Genomic DNA, 18232 nt, shown 5'->3' with positions numbered 1-18232 from the left:
TGGGGATAAAATGTATGTGCCAGATTGACATTTTCACTTGCTATGGAGGTTTTATTCTGTACAGAAGGACAATTTGTACAAAAGTCATCTAGATATATAACACTACATGAAACAAGGTAAATCATATATACAATATTAAATGAATCATATAGTACAGGTCACATACAAAAGGACACTTAAGTTATGTTTTGGAAATAAAATGTTAAAATGAAAAGATCTGCAAAAAGACAAGCCACCAAATAAATTTTTATTTGTCTTTTTCTTGAAAATACCTTTTTGTATGCACTAAAAATAACTCATAAAACCCATAAAAGATCATCTTTCCCAGCAAGCATGGTATTTTTTTTCTTTTTTTAAAAACAAGAACTAAAGTTTGGTTGAATGGCATTCCTCCGGAGTAAAAGGGTACATGTTTAACATGGTACTTTTGAATTTACAACTTTTTGCATTCAAGCAAATACAGTATTAATACAGTTAAACGAGCCAAGTCACAATGTCAGTTCACTTTTCCGCATCTGTGTGACATCGGCCGGTTTTTGGGCCGGGACGGCCAAACTACTTCACCTCCAGGGACGAGACAACTAGCACATCAAATATAAAGAAATCAGAACACGCTTGACGCGTTAGTCGAAACAACAGTACTGATTCTCTGATGGACCAATGATGGCAAAGCAAACATGCGAGCTTGACGAAGGGGATTTTTGGTATTTCCATTTTAGTATTAAGTGCATCTATACCTACCTAGGTTACTAGAGCTTGATTTTAATAATAAATTAGAAGCTTTGTCAGTCAATTATAGAGAAACTCTTTTGTCCAAGCTTATAGGGATCTGAAGTCACATTCAGCAGTACCATTGTTTGAACTGGGCACAACGGCCGTCTGGTTTCCAAACTTTGCCTGTGAACATAAGGAAGCAAGCATACATAACAGCGGCAAATGGCACATGGGGAAAAAAAGAAAAAAAAGGAAAGTGACGGGTGTCCACAGGACAACGTCATCTTTACTTGCTGCCTACCTGGACATTGCAAGGCGACTGACAGGCCTGAGTTTGGTCGTTAAGTGTGCTACACTAAAAAGAAACAAAAAAACACTAATGACCAAAACCAAAGGCAAGTGCCCCTGTTTGAATCGGAGATAAACAAAAACACACAACAGTCTTGGCACTGACAAGATGTCCGTTAAAAGACAGAAAAAGAAAAATTGACGACAGGAAAGCATCGTCTTTCCTTTGATCTCTCTTGCCTTCGGTGCGGTGGAGAACAAAAAAAAACATTTAACTCTCCGTTCCTGCACCTCCACATCCCCAGAAAGAATATGGGAACCGGTGCCGTGTCGTCATTGTTTTTTCTGCTTTAGAGTGTGTCGATGATGTGTGGGGAGGAACAGGGTAGATGACACGGGGACAACGCCGTGGGATAAAAGACATACATGGACGTCCTTCTCCAAACAAAACCAAAAGAACCTGAGAAAGCAGAAATCTGAGGAACGTGAATACGGGACTTCTGTACTGGTCACAGGTCCGGTGTGCTGCACTCAAACGGCAGCCGGAATGGACGAGAACTAAGAACACGGGGTTAAAAATAACGGAGGGTGGTGGGGGGGGGGGTGTCCATGGCCGTGGAGGGGCAGTAGGGCGGCGGGATCTAGAGTCCGTCGCGGGTGGTCAACATGTCTTCAGCTCTGCGGTGGGTCTCCAAGGCTTTTGTGGTGTAGATGTCCTGAGGCAACTCAGATTTGCGCCGCACCATGGGTCGATCCTTCCACTGGCCGTGCTGCAGCTGTCACAAAGAAACACGTTTGATTTGAGAGTCTCCTCTTGTCTTCCTGCTGAGCAATCAGTCAAACTAGAACACTAAAGCAGGTGTAGTCTTGGAAAAGCTTTCATTCATTTAACAGTGAGGAAAATCTTCTAGAGCCCTGAAAAAACAACAACACAGACTTTGGACCCTTGCTACACAACCTGCTCGTCCAATATTTGTGCTGTAGTCTGTCACTAACCTACTCTGATGGAGCTCCAAAGTCTTACAGTAAATAATATTATGTTAAACCTATATTTAATTAAATACACTACAGAGACAAGATATTTAATGTTCAAACTTATACACTTTGTTTTTAGCAAATAATTCAAATTTTATGTTCCAAAAAAGCTGAGACCCGTGGCAAAAAAGACTGAGGCCCCGTCCAGACGGAAGCAAAGCCTGCTTTGTTCCTCAAACAAATCTCGTACACTTCAAAGCATTTCAAGACTTGCGTGTGTCCAAAAGAAGACGCTTTGGACGTTTAACGGCTGCAATGTATATGCCAAGCCTGGAGTGGCGCTGTAGCGCAGCCACAGGGAGTTAACGAAAAGCATAGAAGAAGAATCAGCGAAAAAGACGGACACTTTTTTCACTAACTTTATTGCTATCTACAGAACAAACATGTCTTTGCATGTATCAAAACATGAAAAAGACGAACACAGGAGAAGTGACAATTGGCGGGCGATTCAAGTACAACACCGCTTTGTTGAACGTGGGAATAAAGAAGCAAAAATATTTTGCTGCAAAAGCTTAAGCAAGCTAAGGAGGCTGCGCAAAACGACTATGACACGGCTATCCGCCATTGTTGTTGACAGATTTGACGGTTTGCGCGCAGTCACGCCAGAATTGCCGCATACGTCATCAATCTGCTACAATGTGATGTCATCGACCGTTACGTCATCACCGGAGGAGTTTCCTGAATATGGTGACCAGGCGGACGCGTACGGGGCGCGTTTTGAAATCGTTTCTGGCTTTCGTGTGGACAGGGCCTGAGAAAGTTGAGGAATGCTCATCAAACACCCGTTTGGTACATCCCGCAGGTGAACATGCGGGTGCCAAGACTGTGTATACAGGGATGTGATTTGACCAAAGTGAAATTATCTGAAAATTTAGCCGGGGGTCTGGGGGCCGCTGGCACCCAGCTAGGTCCAGGGCAGTGCTTTTAAGTTTTTAAGTACTTTCAATGCACTCACATGACAAAGAAATAGACAAAACAACAGCATAAATTTTCAATGTACATTGAACTATCCCATATAAAATGGCAGTTTTAGTCAACTCAAAATCAGTCACATTCAAAAACATTGGACTGCCTTTGCTTTTAAAAACTATCACTGAGAATATCATCATATCTAACTAATGTGATTACTAAGTTAACACATAAATAATGTTGAAGAGTTCAAATTTCATGAACAAATAATTGTATCATGACCAAATGAAAAGTAACTCATATTAGAGCATACCACAAATGTCTTTGTTATAGCAGAAGATGTTATCTGTCGGAGTCATGTGCATACACAATGAACTACTTAAACTTACTACTTACTTGGGGGGGAGATAAAAAAAGCGTAATTCCGCAAATTAGCGGAAAAATCACATCCCTGTGTATAAAAGTAGCTTCCCTCGACTGCTCAATCATTCACAAGCAAGGGGCGAGGTTCACTTCTTTGTGAACAAGTGCGTGAGAAAATAGTAGAACAGTTTAAGGACAAAGTTTCTCAACTTACAATTGCAAGGAATTTCGGGATTCCATTATTTCCGGTTAATCAATATCACATTTTGAAGTGTAATCCCTGAAATAGTCATTGGATCTCAGCCGACCCTTGATTGAATTCAAAATGAAGCTCATTTGAAGACAATGACTTGAGCTACCCTATCTAGTCGTTCAGCATGGACTGATGAAGCCTGCTTGGATGAAGTGAAACATCTTCAAGACAACCGGAAACGATTCAATGCCGAGGGAACACTTGCAATGGCAATAGGAGAAAATGACAAAAGCCTTAAAGAAATGCTTAACTTCACCAAATATCATTAGGCTATAAAGGGGCAACTTAAACACATGACTAGATTTGATGCATTTTTGCACACAAAAGGCCTTAGGTCCTTGTTTAAAGAAAAAATGAACTGTAATTTGTACAGAGCACATGTCTTATGTGGGAAAAAAATGAAAATTTTAAGGAGGAAGAAATAAATTGAGACAGAGAGAAGCCAGGTTTACCTGAGTTGCGCCTTCCTCAACTGTCTTTTTTAACCTCTGAACATCTTCTATCAAAGGAACATCCGTCTCCATTGCTACTGGACTATTGAAGTCAGAGGGATCGACAAGCACAGAGAACTGAGTCCAAAAGAACGGGTGGGGGGGTTATAGGGGACAAAAAACAAAAAGGGGGCAGGGGATGGAGAAAAGACATTGAATGGCATGCAGAGAAGAACGAATCAAGAGGTTCTGCACAAATTACAAGCTTCATTTTGATATTTAACCACAAGACCCTTAGGATTAAAGGTTTTGTAAAGGAGCTCAGCATACCAACAACTTACCTCAAATAATAAAGCTTGCTCTAAATCCATTTTGTCTGGACTTGTACACCTTTTCAAGTACTTTCAGAATTAACTCAAGCCTTTTTCCTTTTAGGTATTCCCCCCCCCCCCCCAAAAAAAAAAAATCAAGATGAATATGACTACTAAAATATATATATTTTTAATATTATATGTATTCAAATAGAAATTGCTGCGCTATAAACAAATACATTTTTTGATAGAAAATACAGGAAATAAAAGGAAACTTTTTGCGTCTCAAAACGTGAAGCCTTGTCAGTTCCCGTTTCAAGAACATAATTCAAAATAAAAACAAAAATCTAAAACCTTGGCAATGCTTAGGCCTCAATTTTGTGATGTTTGCCTTTATACACAGTAAAAAAAAAAAAAAGTGCTCATCATTCTAACTTTCATTATTATAAAAAGTAATACCATGTACTGAAGACCTTTTCACACTGCACTTTGCAACACACCGTCAATAAAGCCATTTGCGAATGTGCTACAAGGGTGCGAGGACAGACGGCGAAAAGCTGAAGGCGGGCATTTCCTGCCACACACCTCGATTGGCGGCATCACAGTGTTGAAGCCGTGTCCAATAGGAGCGGGTCTGCTGGAGTGATTGCACTGCCATTTTGTCCAACTTTTACAAGTACACGGTGAGTCACAATAAATACGGTGTCCTGGGTTTCTGGACAATAAAGACATACATACTGCAGAGGTGCGGCCTACTTCTTGCCTAAATCAGCGAGAAAAGCCTCCCTGGTACTTCCTTGCAAGCACTTCCAAATATGCGCAAGCTTGCACAGGGGCGCCGTCGTCCTTGCACGCGGCAAACACAAAGAAAACCAAGTGCAGTGTGAAAAGACCTTTAAAGGAAATGAAGCCAAATGGACATTTTGGCCATGAGCAACATGTCGCTCACCTGAGGATTGGATTTAGCGAGGTTCTCGATCTTAATCCAAGCTTCTTCGCGCTCCTTCGACTTGGCCTTCTCCCTGTCGGATCATACATTCAAAGTAAAAGTTACATCATCGGTTTATCATCAAAGGACCGTGAAGAACGATGATTAAAAAAATATATTCTGTCTGACGCCTACTTGTTTTTCTCGGCCCGAAATTGCTGTGTGCAGTCGTCAAAGAGCTTCTGATTCATCTCCATGAACAGCTTCAGAGCGTTGTAAATGAGGCCGTGGATGGTCCTGCAGAAGCACGCAGGACAATTGATGACTATTTATTGGCTTCGGCAAGTCTGTCATTTACATGGCAACAGACGACGAGATAGCCACCGAGTTGCTTTGTATGCAATGATGCACATTCGAATGTATTGGTATTAACTTATAGAGCTTCTAATGATGTTTTGTTCTGTGTGACACACATTTGGGTGAGCCCTAGAGAAGATAAATGTCTTTTGTTTGGATGCACACGCAGACAAACACGTTCATCAATCACGTTCAATCCATATAACACAGTTATAGAGTGTTACAAGACTATGTATGCCGTGTTATGGCAATCAATTCATAACGTAGTCCTATAGGACACCCCTGTAGACGACATTTTGTTTGGTTCAGCAGCAGCTGAGCTAACGTACAAAAATAAGAACTGTATTCGATAGTCACAGCACAGTTTCTTTCTTTCTAAAATGCCCTAAAACGCCTCTCTAAATATGATGGAACTAGAGTTTGGTGTGAGGTGATACATGTTAGAGTGTAATCGGTGCATGTGTGTGACCTTTCTGTGTATTAAAATAAATAAATAATCCAAATCAAATAATATGTACCATATTTTCCCACACGATGTATACACACGAGTATAAATCGCACTAGGCCTAAAATGGATATGTAGGTAGAAAAAAACATAAGTCGGACTGGAGTACAAGTCACATTAAGTATACAGACGCTCCCCTACTTACGAACATTCGAGTTACGAACAACGGTACATACGAACATTTCTGCGCGTACAGTATGTCGAAAAATGTTCGGAAAGAGATGCTGTAAGTTAGATTTTGTCTTGCGCGTAGTGCTTCTTTCCGCCGCTAATACCGACGATTGGCGCTGTGAGAGCTCATTGGAGGCTGAGCAACGTGGCGAGGAGGAGGAGGAAGAAATGCCGGTCCCCATGAAGCAGGAAATAACTTTTGAAGCCGATTCCAGCGACGACGAAGAATCTCTCATGATATAAAATCCTCCTCTTCCTCCTCCTCCTCCATCATCATCTCCTTAAGCATCGAGTACATCTTCCAAAAGTAAGTTAAACTTAATTTTATTTATCTTATTACGTACATGTACATACTGTGTGTGTGTGTCTTTCGCTCTCTCTCTCTAACATACGTAGTACAGTACAGTACTGTACGTATTCTCTCCATTTTATTAAAAGTTTTTTTCAGTACAAACCAATGCAGGTTACTTGTACAAGCCTTAAACATACTTATATAAACCTTCAATATACTTATATAGGCTTTAAACATAAATTATAATACAAAATATAGCACTGAAGCAACTTACGAACAAATTCACCTTACGAACGATCGTCCGGAACGTAACTCGTTCGTAAGGTGGGGAGCGTCTGTACTGTGTATAGTATATGATAGTATAAGTACAGAGTGCCCTCTTGTGGCTGTCTGTAAAATGATATCCCTATCCCTTGCAAATAGCTGGGGGATACTGCAGTCACATACGCGTATTGTCATCATGTGACATTTGACCAGGCATTGTTTCACATGGGTGTCGCGCCGGAGGACGGTTAGCACAAGCAGAGTGTGAATGCAGCACTCAAGTGTCAAAAGTGACGCCTCTCACTTGTTCCAGTGGGTCTTGGAGTTGCGGTACAGAGCGGGGAACATGATCGGGAGAATCTTGGCCGCATTGTCGCTGATCAGACTCATGATGTACTCGTTATTCCAGTAGTACAGCGCTCGTTCTGCCACCTAGAGGGAACACGCAGCATCTCAGCAGGGGGGCTGGAGTAATAAATGGGACTTCTCGGGATGAGCTCGTTGTGTGCATTACCTGGAAATGCGGGCTGGACACGCATTTCGCCAGCTGCCGGAAGAGCGGCTCCTGCACCTTAACAAACTCGGACGGCTCGATGACGTCCAGAATCTCTTCTAGTTCGTTGAGGAACATCACCTCCTTGGGACTGTGAGTCTTTGGCCAGTACTTGAGGAGAGCCATGACCACCTGTAGGGAAGGCAAAGTCCAAGATTCATGTTAAGAATCAGCGGTTTCAACCAATGAGAAAACAAGATGCATTTATTCAACATACCGGCTCAGTTAGAGTGCTGTCCTTTTCCAAAAACTGCACCACACAGTAAGCCAACTGCAAAAGAAAAAAAGTTCAAGGAATTTAATATTTTAGCAGCTGTCGTGTATTTGCTCCAATTTTTTTCAGCGCAGCATTCAACCATGCATGACAAGCACTTTCACAAGTCCAACAAACTGTTACATAACAGAGAGACGCACACTCTACCTGTGGATGGTAGACACTGAGTGATTTCACTTTGTGTAGAGGTAACAAAACCTTCAACAGGAAAATCTTGTGCTCTTCTTTCAGAGGTAAGGCAAATCCATTGATAATGCTGTGGAAAAAAAATCCGCTGATGAATGTCTGTTGATTACAATTAAAAGTCGGCTGCCAGTCGATACAGTATGCACTCTGCAATTGTCCAGTCCAGGTTTAGCCCGCCTCTTGCCCTCAATCAGCTGGAATAGACTCCAGCTAACCAGGGGCACAAATGAGGACAAGCGCTAACAGAAAATAGATGTATGTTTAGTATTGTGGCTGAGCATCATACATGGAGGGTGATGTCAATCTATTGTACTAGACTGTGCAAGTGTGCTTTATGTTGCAATAAAATGAAGAGTGAATAATGAAGCCAACCTTCCAAGTATTTCCAGTAGTTCAGCAATACCATTGTGATGCTCCGTCTCATAGATAAACCTAAGAAAACAAGGGAGGTTGTTTTTTTTTCTTCCAGCCATTACAAGACTGTATACCTCATATAGTGGCCAGGGGTGGCATTTAATCCAACTGCAAACAGTAACAGGTGTTTATAAGAGGTGGGGCGTTTTACAAATCCTTAATTAATTATTATTTTTTTTTTTATAAATCACATTAAAATTATATACTGTCTGCTTCCCCCTCCGCCATAAAGCTCCACATTGCAGAACTTAAATATTTTAAGTTGTTCTGCAGGTGGCACATGATGTAGTACCTTGACACATCTTGGTACCACCTGTTTTTCCATTTGAGGCGTGATGCTTTACCATGTTTAATTGAAGGCAGCTATCAAAATGTGAGGCCACTATTTGAGGAAATACAGTATTTATTAACCACAGGTCAAGAATGTACACAAACCGCACTGACCTATAGAAAATGTTATTGATCTGTTTTCTGATGTAAGCTCTCAGACCGAGGAACTTCCCGTAGATCCGGTGAAGAGTCGTTTTGAGGAAGTCTCGTTCTCTGGGATCTTCACTGTCAAATAGTTCTAGAAGCTTCAATTGGTAAGAGAAAATACATATTACATGCATCCCTAACCCTCACAAGGCCTTGAGTGAATCTCCTTTTCTTACCTGCATAACAAATTTCTGGTCGATGTATTTCTTTGCTATGTTGGGCTGAAAGTCGGGCGATTCTAAAAACCTAAGGAAAAATTCATAGACGAGCTGCAATGGAAGCAAAGAGGGGAAGAATTGAGAATAAAATATGTATGAAATCCTGTGCTGCTAATGAACCATAACCACTTTCTGTCTGTGTGGGTATTTAAAATATTTGCCCGCTCAGTCTTAAAGGCTATTCTAGTTGGGGAAATAACTTTTGTTTCTTTAATTCAGCGTTTCATGCTACAGAGTGAATAAATAGAACGAGTACTTGTAGACAGAACAGATCATGTTTACTCATCATAATGGCCTGAGTAAACCCATGATGTTTTTGATCAATGAAACCAGTAACAACCTGGAGGTGTGGCCACGCCGCTTCAAGTGTCGGCTCATCCTCCTCAGGATCGAATTCAGCTCCCGTGGGATTGGATGAAGGCGGCAATGTTCTAAACATGTTCACAGCAAACTAGAGGCAGACAGAAAATGAACAGAGCATTAATTCGGGTTTTAGACAAGGAAGATGCTATAAAAGAAATGCTGGATTGTTAACCGGGTGGCTGCTTGAACACAAACCAAACATCACAAAAGCAGCTGCATAACGAGATTCAAAAGCTGTATCACCCAACTATTTTTGGTAAAGATGCGGATAAAGCGTTAATCAGGTTAATTTAATTGTTAACATTGTGTGGCCCCCTTAAACATTTTCTTTCAATTCCCTACAGATTCATGTGTAGATTTTACACCATAATCAGTCATGAAAGAGGCGGCACACTTAATTCCACTTATAAATACGTAAAATGTGGTACTGGTATATTGGAGCACCACTGTACTCATATTTACAATAATTATTATTATTTTTTAATTATTATAAAAAATAAAAAAAAAAGCTCAATTGATCCTGCTTGTTGATAATATTTGAGGTAAAATATAACATTGCTAAAATTGAACCCATGTAATGTCTCAAAATCGGACGGCTATCCAAACGAAACCATAACACATGTTCTGCTCATTAAAACACACACAAAATGTCCATAACATCAGACCAGGTGGATGGGCAGCAGGATTCAATTAGCTTGTTGAAAATGCAAATGTTTCCAACCTATATCTTCTCATCTATCAGTCCAAAGCCCATCCATCAATCATCTACCCCTTATCTGGGCTCGGGTCACGGGGGCAGCAGCTTTAGTAGGGAAGCCCAGACTTCCCTCTCCCCAGCCACTTCAACCAGCTCCTCCGACGGGATCCCAAGGGGTTCCCAGGCCAGCCGAGAGACATAGTCTCTCCAGTGTGTCCTGGGGCCTCCTGCCGGTGGGACATGCCCGGAAGACCTCTCCAGGGAGGCATCCGAACCAGATGCCCGAGCCACCTCAACTGACTCCTCTCAATGCGGAGGAGTAGCGGCTCGACACAGAGTCCCTCCCGGATGACCGAACTTCTCACCCTCTCTCTAAGGGAGAGCCCGGACACCCTGCGGAGAAAACTCATTTTGGCCGCTTGTTTACGGGATCTTGTTCTTTCGGTCACAACCCACAACTCGTGACCATAGGTGAGGTAGGAACGTAGACCGACCGGTAAATCGAGAGCTTTGCCTTTCGACTCAGCTCTTTCTTCACCACAACGGACCGATACAGAGTCCGCATCACTGCAGACGCTGCAGTCAAAAGTCAATTTTATTTTTAGGTTCCTGTAACTATGGGATGCAAGGAGTTTGGTTGACAATAGTGCATGTGTGTGTTGGTACTGTGGCCTCTCGCAGTGTCAACTGACTCCCCTGTGGGCTGCTGTACCCGACCGGGTGATCATGGGAGAGTTCAGGTGGCCCACACAGACACTGGGACCCTTGTTCAACAGGACTACAAGGTAGATAAGCTTGTTGTGGCAGTGCTGCACCACGTCATGCCGATAAAGATGCATGGAGTGAAAATGGAAACCGAAAGGTCATACACATGACTGCCAAACTTGTGCAGGCGATCATCCCGTGCCAGAAATTTCTAAAGACTGGCTTCAGAAAGAAAGAAAAAAACGTATACGAGCGACGAGCAACAGACTGCTGCTTATGCTCCGAAAGTCAACCTTTGCACTTGGGAAATCCCTGTCTGTGTTGGAAAGTCCAGCTAATATCCATCCATCCATCTTCCGAACTGTTTATTCCTCACAAGGGTCGGGGGTGCTGGAGCCTATCCCAGCCTAAGGCAGCGAATCCCAACCATTAATTAACAGCCTATGTTATAAACCAATCAGCAGCTCGTGTTTCCTTTCCTTGAATTTCCCGACACACTGGGCTCCAGCACTCTTTTTTGGGGCACCCTAAATAACAGCACATTTGAACAACGGCGACTTTCTGAATGGTCAGAGTGGAGCAGTGCACGCTCGGAGCGTACCAGCCATGTGATCTCGTGCACACTGCTGTTAGACGGTTAATTAAATTAATGTCACTAAAACCAAGACCAGCCCCGTCAGCCAGCCCTTATCCTCTGACCGAGTTTCACCCACATCATCATCATCATCTTTAGACACAAACAGACCCGTCCCACCCTGCCCAATCAGCCAGCGGCTCCACTGACCATGTGAACCACCTCTGGGTAGATGGGCTCTGTGATGACATTCCTATTGTGGGTGATGTACTCCACCATCTCGCTCAGCGCCGCCCGCTTCACCTCCTTCCATTTCAGGTCGCTCAGTGGGTCCGACAGGAAATCGAAGAGAACGCAGCACTGCCGCAGCTTCTGGATGAAGAGCTTCTCTTGCTCCGCGGGGGCCACATCTGCAGAAATAGACAGGAGAACGGGGTCAAACATGGCCGACCGACAGGGCATCTCGAGCTACACCTGATAAATGAAACAGTCGGGAATATCGGACAAGGCGAAGCCATGTTTTAACGAGAGGGAGGGCGAGCTCAAGGGGAGGATGGGGTAGGCGCAACTGTCAAGAATGAATACTGAACACAGTGACTGAACGCGAGAGAGATGTAAGCTAGCAAATGAGTCATGAAGACTCAAGTGTCGGGACTATTCCAAACCCAGGGGGCGGATAACGACAACGCAAAGAGGCGCCGAGTAGACATTAAGAAGAGCGATGTGAGCACGAAGGATTTGGGAAGTGGGTGAATGGTCATGGCCCAGATACTTGTAGCACACAAGAAAGGAAAAAAATAGTGGTCACTATTATTGGTACGTGGTTGTTATAGCACTTCCTGTTTCGCTTCGTTTCCCTGTGTAAACAGACGAGCACAAGAGAAGAAACAAGGGGCTCAGTAATTAAACAAGTCAACGAATGTGAAGCAGTGTATTCATCTAATTCCAGATTTTTTCTCTCAATTTTAATTAAAATTCAATAAACAAGGAAAATATTGTCTGTTATACTGCCAAGTGCAAATGCATCATAATAACACATGTTCAATAAAATACAAAATGTTTTCAATTAAATGTTTGATTTAAAAAAAAAAAAAGTAATGTAAAACACATACAGATAGTTTTTTAACAGCATAAGGTCTCTTTTTTGAAGAATCATTTATATGCCTAAGCGCTGTTTATTGTGACGCAAGTTCACTTCCACCATACAACACTTATATCTCGCGTTTGCAAGTCAAAGCAGAAAAATGGCGGCTCATATCTCCAAAAACATAGGGTCGCTCACATCTCAAGGCACCACTGTATGTCAAAAATTCGTCTCTCCTATTGAAAGGTGATAGGGCAGGCCAGATCACGCACCAGAGTCTGGTTCCGTCCTGTTACATAAGTCCTGTCTGACTGAGTAATAAACATTCTGTGCCGTCCCAAAAATACTTTTATCAGCTTGTTGTGTAACAGACAGAGACTCTGTATTGTGATCACAAAATTGATGGGAACCACAATGTGACTTCTATTAATGTAACCCACTGGGCGCTGTGGGGGAGGGCATGCGAACACACACACAGACTTAGTGTCATCATGGAGAACAGAGCAGGATTACACTAACTGCTGTCTGTTCAAAACAAAAGATGGTCATAAATCATCAGTCACTCTGGAGCTACTTTTGCTTGGACGTGGCTCAAATGAGAAATCTCAAGCAGCAGCTACCTATGTGTTATGGTCAATGTTAAGAACCTAGGGATACTATTTATGTACTTAATAATGTAAGGGGGTCGGGTCTGTTACAGGTTCGCCGGCATAAGAGAGAGCTGGGAACATGTGATTGTATCTAGGATTTGTGCCGCTTTGCAGTCAAAACTTTGCTACACAAGCGGCATTAACTCAACCACCAGCGACTATGGATGGACTGCTCCGAGGAAGCACAAATAGTCGTACAATTCAGAAAGGCATCAGTGTATTTGGAGAAAGTGGACAAAGTCACACATTCTTAAGCGTACACTGTTAGCGCACAGTTCAGGCGCTAAAAAAAGGACAAACGGCATGCATGCTGCTTTATCTGTCCAAGGGCAAGCCTCTAACGGGGTTGCACTGGTTATGTTATTTTTGCCCTTTTGTGACTGTTAATGTTCAAAATGTGTGAGTTGCACCTGTGATGCAACTTATCACACCTTCATTATTCTTCATTCAAGTGCAAAGAAGTAAAAAAGTATATACAACATACTAAATTGCACTTGTTTCTCTTCAGTAAGCCTGTCCCATTTAAGGTGTTTTTTTCTTTCAAAAAACATTAAAAAGCATCTTTCTTTTTTTTAAATGGTGGGTCCATGCGCCGCAGCAGTTTTGATGGGTTCATTAACTCATTTGCGAGCTTGTCGCAACACATTACGCACAGCGGGTTGTGCTTGTCAAGTCAACTAGCAATAACCCTAAACCTTAATAAGTAGGACTGCCAATGCTTTCTTTTTCTTGCGAGCTTCTAACTATTTGGCCCGTTTCCCATTTCGAAGACACACACCTGTGTTTTAAACACTCACTTTTACAGATTTTTTTCTTTCATCACGTAACCAGGATTGAGACAGTCACGCTTGATTTTCTAAAAATGTATTTCAGACTCTAATGATCAATAAAATATTTATCCCTAACCACCAGAGAGCAGTGGTTGGGGATACCCAGGTTTCAACTATTTTGTATTACTTGACTTACACCTTGTATGTTCAGGACTGTCAATGAATGTTAAAATATCACTTTAAACATTGCCTATACAGTGAAAAGGTGGAAATGATGCTGTATTTGTTTTCTATTTTGTATTGTAATCGTATACTTCATCACTGAATCGAAACAAATCACAATTCCAAAGCACCACTGAATGGATTTCCAGAATTTTCCCCTATACAGTGCATCGGATATTAGGGGTGGGAATTTAGCGGTACCTCACGATTCAATTTGATTCCGATTCAGACGTCCACGATTCGCCCTATCGCAAGCATAATTTAATATAGTCATTATAAGGAAAATAACTGGCTGGGGCAACCAGTGGAGTAATGTAGCCTCATTTAAATCAATTTGAGTTTTTCAGTTTGTTTTTAATGCACCTTTGTTTACCTTTGCTTTTTTTGTTGTCACTGGCCGGAGTCGCTGTCTCACTTAAAATGAACATCTTAACGGGGGGGAAAAAAATCATAGAGGCAATAGATCGAAATTGGGCACTTAGACTAGCACTATAAATCCAGCCTAATTTGCAAGCAATGAAAGAGGCCAAACAGAGAGGACATATTGGCTCTGGCTCTAACATTCACAGGTGGTAAGTTTTGGATGTCATGTGGCCGATGAAGTGTCAATGGAAATGCAAAAGGCAGAAACTGACTGACTTAGAAGAACACTACTAAAAGACAGCCGATTTACCTAGAACAAGACAAGGCTGACAAGCATACCTTTATGTAGTACAAATCGCAAAAGAGTATGTCAAAAAAATTGCTTGTGTGCAAAGGTCATAATAGGCAGACGGATAGAGACGGACGGACAGACAGACACAAAAGGCAGCGGCTTGTGCGACTCAATAGAATGTAATCAATGATTGCCCTGGGTTGCAGCTAAGGCCTCGCAGCAGAGTACAGTGGTGCCTTTCAAACTCGACCGAGGCCTTTGTACAAAGTGTGAGAGGGCAAGTCTGGCATAGCTGCGCCCAAAGAATGAGAGGTTTACACCTGGGAGTGGGATTGTCGGAAGGATTTCTGGAAGGCACGGACAGATTTGAAATTAATCATATTTAAGTATTTACATGCATCAAGAGCCATAGGTTTTTTCCCCATTTACAGATCATGTGAAAATAAGTGTTTGCTCGAGAAAAGAAAAAGAAAAAAAACTTATTATTAACATTATTAAGCGTCTCTGGATGGTGGTCCTACCAGACCACAATAAGCCAATTCAAGCAATCCCTGTGACGTAACTGCATAAAGTTGCAATTTCTTTCAATTACAGCAACTTCTCCCCAAGTTGAAACAATCATTGGAGCTTTCTGTGGATTCCATCAATCATGACAGTCATATACTGCAAACCTAACACTCTGCTGCCAAATTCACTTCCTAGTTTTTAGGATGAAGTAGCAGGCACGTGAATCTTCAACGTCTCATTTCTCAAGAAAAAAAAATAAAGATTCAGCTCAACTCCTCCTTTTGTGATAAATAAATTTGACTTGACTTGAAAATCATCTACTTTTACCCAAAAATGCAAGTGATCGATCGAACACGCGTTTCCGTGAATATAGGGGGTTTTCTGATGTGACTTTCAAAAACATCGACAGGCACTTCAAATGCACTATTCATTCTCCTAATAAACTATGATTTACTAAATGATTGCGTTTATTATGTACAGGGAGTCCTCGAGTTATGTGACGTATGCGGCCTACGTCGTTTCCACTTTACAGAGCCCGTGCCTCTTCCCTAGCACCTTTGTTTTCGTTAATTTCCCACAGTAATCACGGCATTCTAAAGTTATTTGAAGTTGTGCTGTTGTTACCTGCAGCAACGGACGTCCATTGAGCAGGTCCGCTCGCCATCAGGCGCGTCACATTTCTGTGTTTAAGTTTGGATTAGCTCTGCCCTGCCGTCCGTCAGCAATGAATGTCCGTGCGGAAAGACAAAATATTGTTTCCGGCTCTTCCAGGTGACCCGAATGTGTTTTTTTTTTTTTTTTAATTACTGCACAAAGTAATTTGATGTAAATATCGACTTTAACGGTGAAATATGACTTAAGTCCAAATTCGGGTTACATCGGTAGCGTAGGAACGTAACTCGAGGACTCCTTGTACTAGCAACTTTGAAATGAATGGTACAGAGATGTGGTAAATGAGTGTGAGAAATGTCACTGAGTGAGGCAGGGGAGAGAGGAAAATATAGTTAAATGCTCAAATTTAAATCACAAGTTACAACAACGTTATTGTAAAACAGGGGTGTCAAATTCATTTTCCCCCAGGCCACATTGTAGTTACGGTTTACCTCGGACGGCGGCAATTAGGACTGTGAAACCATAAGTGTTTACCTATATCATCACAATAACAGTACCCAACAAATTGACGGATCACTAGCTTGGTAATCAGAAGTTAAGAACAATAGTTAGGCCGTGTTTTTTGTTGTTGCCAAAACAGACAACTCTGCTGCTAGACTTTGCCGTCTCATCAAGACAGACATGCCTCACAAGCACTTAACAGCTTAATATAACCGATATGATACGATTTGAAATGCATGGATTTTACAAAGCATCATGAAAGTTGACATGCTTGCTTTGCTTTGGCGAGCCAAAGAAAATTATGCAGCGATCCAGATCTGGCCCCCGCGCCTTGAGTTTGACGCGTGGTGTAAAATATTAAGACACTCTGAGGCATAATAATCACAAAAAAGGCTGCAAAATCTTGAGCAATATATCCCAATTGAGCGATAAAAATCAATGAATCACCCAATCCGAGTGAGTCATTCATGTATAACTTTCTCCACAAGAAACTAAAAACAAACTGGTTTTCTATCATGCATTTACAGTAACTTGCAATCTAGCTAATGAACCACAAATTAATTCACTTTGCATTTGTTGAGAAATGGCTTTGAAGTTGAGTGCCCTTGAAGTCCTCTAAATGAGACAAAAAAAACACAACCAAATATATACACACTTCACACATTTATAAACTATAAACAGAGAACCACCCAAAATTCTTTTAAGTCACCAAATATCCAACGGGAGACCTTCTTGGATGCCTAACATCACTTCCGTTAGCGTCACTCACTGGTCGCAGCTGGGGGATGGGCAGAGAGTATGTAGCTAGTTAGCTAGCTAGTAAAATGAGCGTTTAACGTAGCCGCATCGCCGAAAAAACGCAAGCTGCAGACGTTTAACGGACCGGCGGTTGCCGTTGAATACACCGGAGCTGATATATGACCTTATTTTACACGCGGCAAAGCCAAGTTAGTGGTGGAGGAAAACCGGAGCACAGCAACCCGCACACACACACACACCTTTCTCTCTTAATTCCCCGCGACAATACAGGAAGAATAATTTGTCCCTACTTACCTCTGAAGTGCATAAGGGCCACCGGCTGAAAAGGCCCGTTGGAATTAGGCGCATCCACGACCATTCTGTCTGCAGACTTATTGCATGTCAACATATAAACCTCAACCAGGAAGGCGATCCACTCAGGGCGAGAGGCCAGCCTCCATTTTAGCACAAAGCAGATCAGAAAATGAAGCTCCCTGCCGCTGGAGGGAACAGGCTACTTTGTGACGTCACAGCAAAGCGAGGACGCCCATTGGCTGATTTCGGATGGCTTCCGCGCAATAGCAAAGACGGCTCTCGCAAGGGAGGAGGAAGCGATTGGCTGAGATGGGTCAAAGGGGCGGGATTGCGCTGGATTTTTTTCCTTTTCTTTCTTTCAGTTTTTTTTGTTTTGCCCTGGCACCGCCTCCCAGTTGCTTGTCTCTGGTGACGCTGCCTGGCCCAGGCAGTCAGTCAGTCAGACAGTCAGTCAAGCCCTTGCACACATCATAGAGCAGAATCGATTTGAGCGTTTTCCACACTTTGTCCTATTTTGATGGATGCCTGTATCATCTGGTGGAGGATTTGGAGCTGCAAATTACTGATTGTCAGCATGTTCAAAGAGAGTCTTTAAAGAAGCAAACACACTGTGTTTTCCCTTCTGTCATTTCTGCTCAGTGTAGCGCCATCCCTGAATGTATGTACAGCAATTGCAAAGTTAAAAATAATTTTGTTAAACAGTGCGCAACTTCATGGCTTGACCCATTGTGACTGGCCCTTTGATAATTCAGGAAGCTCCGAATTTATTTGTTTTATTATTTTTTTTGTAATTCTTTATTGAACTACGTGCACCGTCAACAACAAACATCACAAAAGTCACATTAAAGTAGTGGAAGTTCAAACTAACAAAAGTAGGAAGCTCCAAAATTGTATTG

At 42.2% G+C, this 18232-nt stretch overlaps 1 protein-coding gene across 2 annotated transcripts; it reads right to left on the bottom strand.

Moving 5' to 3' along the window:
* Positions 1–233: 233 nt before the first annotated feature.
* On the bottom strand, positions 234–17544 carry ppp2r5ca (protein phosphatase 2, regulatory subunit B', gamma a). Of its 2 annotated transcripts, XM_077559009.1 has the most exons (14): positions 17337–17544; positions 11493–11692; positions 9284–9394; positions 8902–8994; positions 8693–8823; positions 8207–8266; positions 7796–7904; positions 7592–7645; positions 7336–7506; positions 7126–7253; positions 5428–5529; positions 5254–5326; positions 4015–4131; positions 234–1778 (listed from the first exon to the last, which is right to left on the bottom strand). In XM_077559009.1, the coding sequence occupies exons 1-14, from the start codon at positions 17428–17430 to the stop codon at positions 1644–1646; spliced, it is 1578 nt and encodes a 525-aa protein (XP_077415135.1). In that variant the 5' UTR covers positions 17431–17544; the 3' UTR covers positions 234–1643. The 2 variants fall into 2 exon arrangements, with proteins under 2 accessions (XP_077415135.1, XP_077415145.1); XM_077559019.1 differs by lacking the exon at positions 4015–4131 and having other exon boundaries at positions 17337–17542.
* Between the last annotated feature and the right edge of the window lie 688 nt (positions 17545–18232).

This window comes from Vanacampus margaritifer, chromosome 1 (assembly GCF_051991255.1).
Source record: "Vanacampus margaritifer isolate UIUO_Vmar chromosome 1, RoL_Vmar_1.0, whole genome shotgun sequence".
Taxonomy (NCBI): Eukaryota; Metazoa; Chordata; class Actinopteri; order Syngnathiformes; family Syngnathidae; genus Vanacampus; species Vanacampus margaritifer.
The sequence above is the reverse complement of the archived record's forward strand: the minus strand, read 5'-3'. Positions and strand labels throughout refer to the sequence as shown.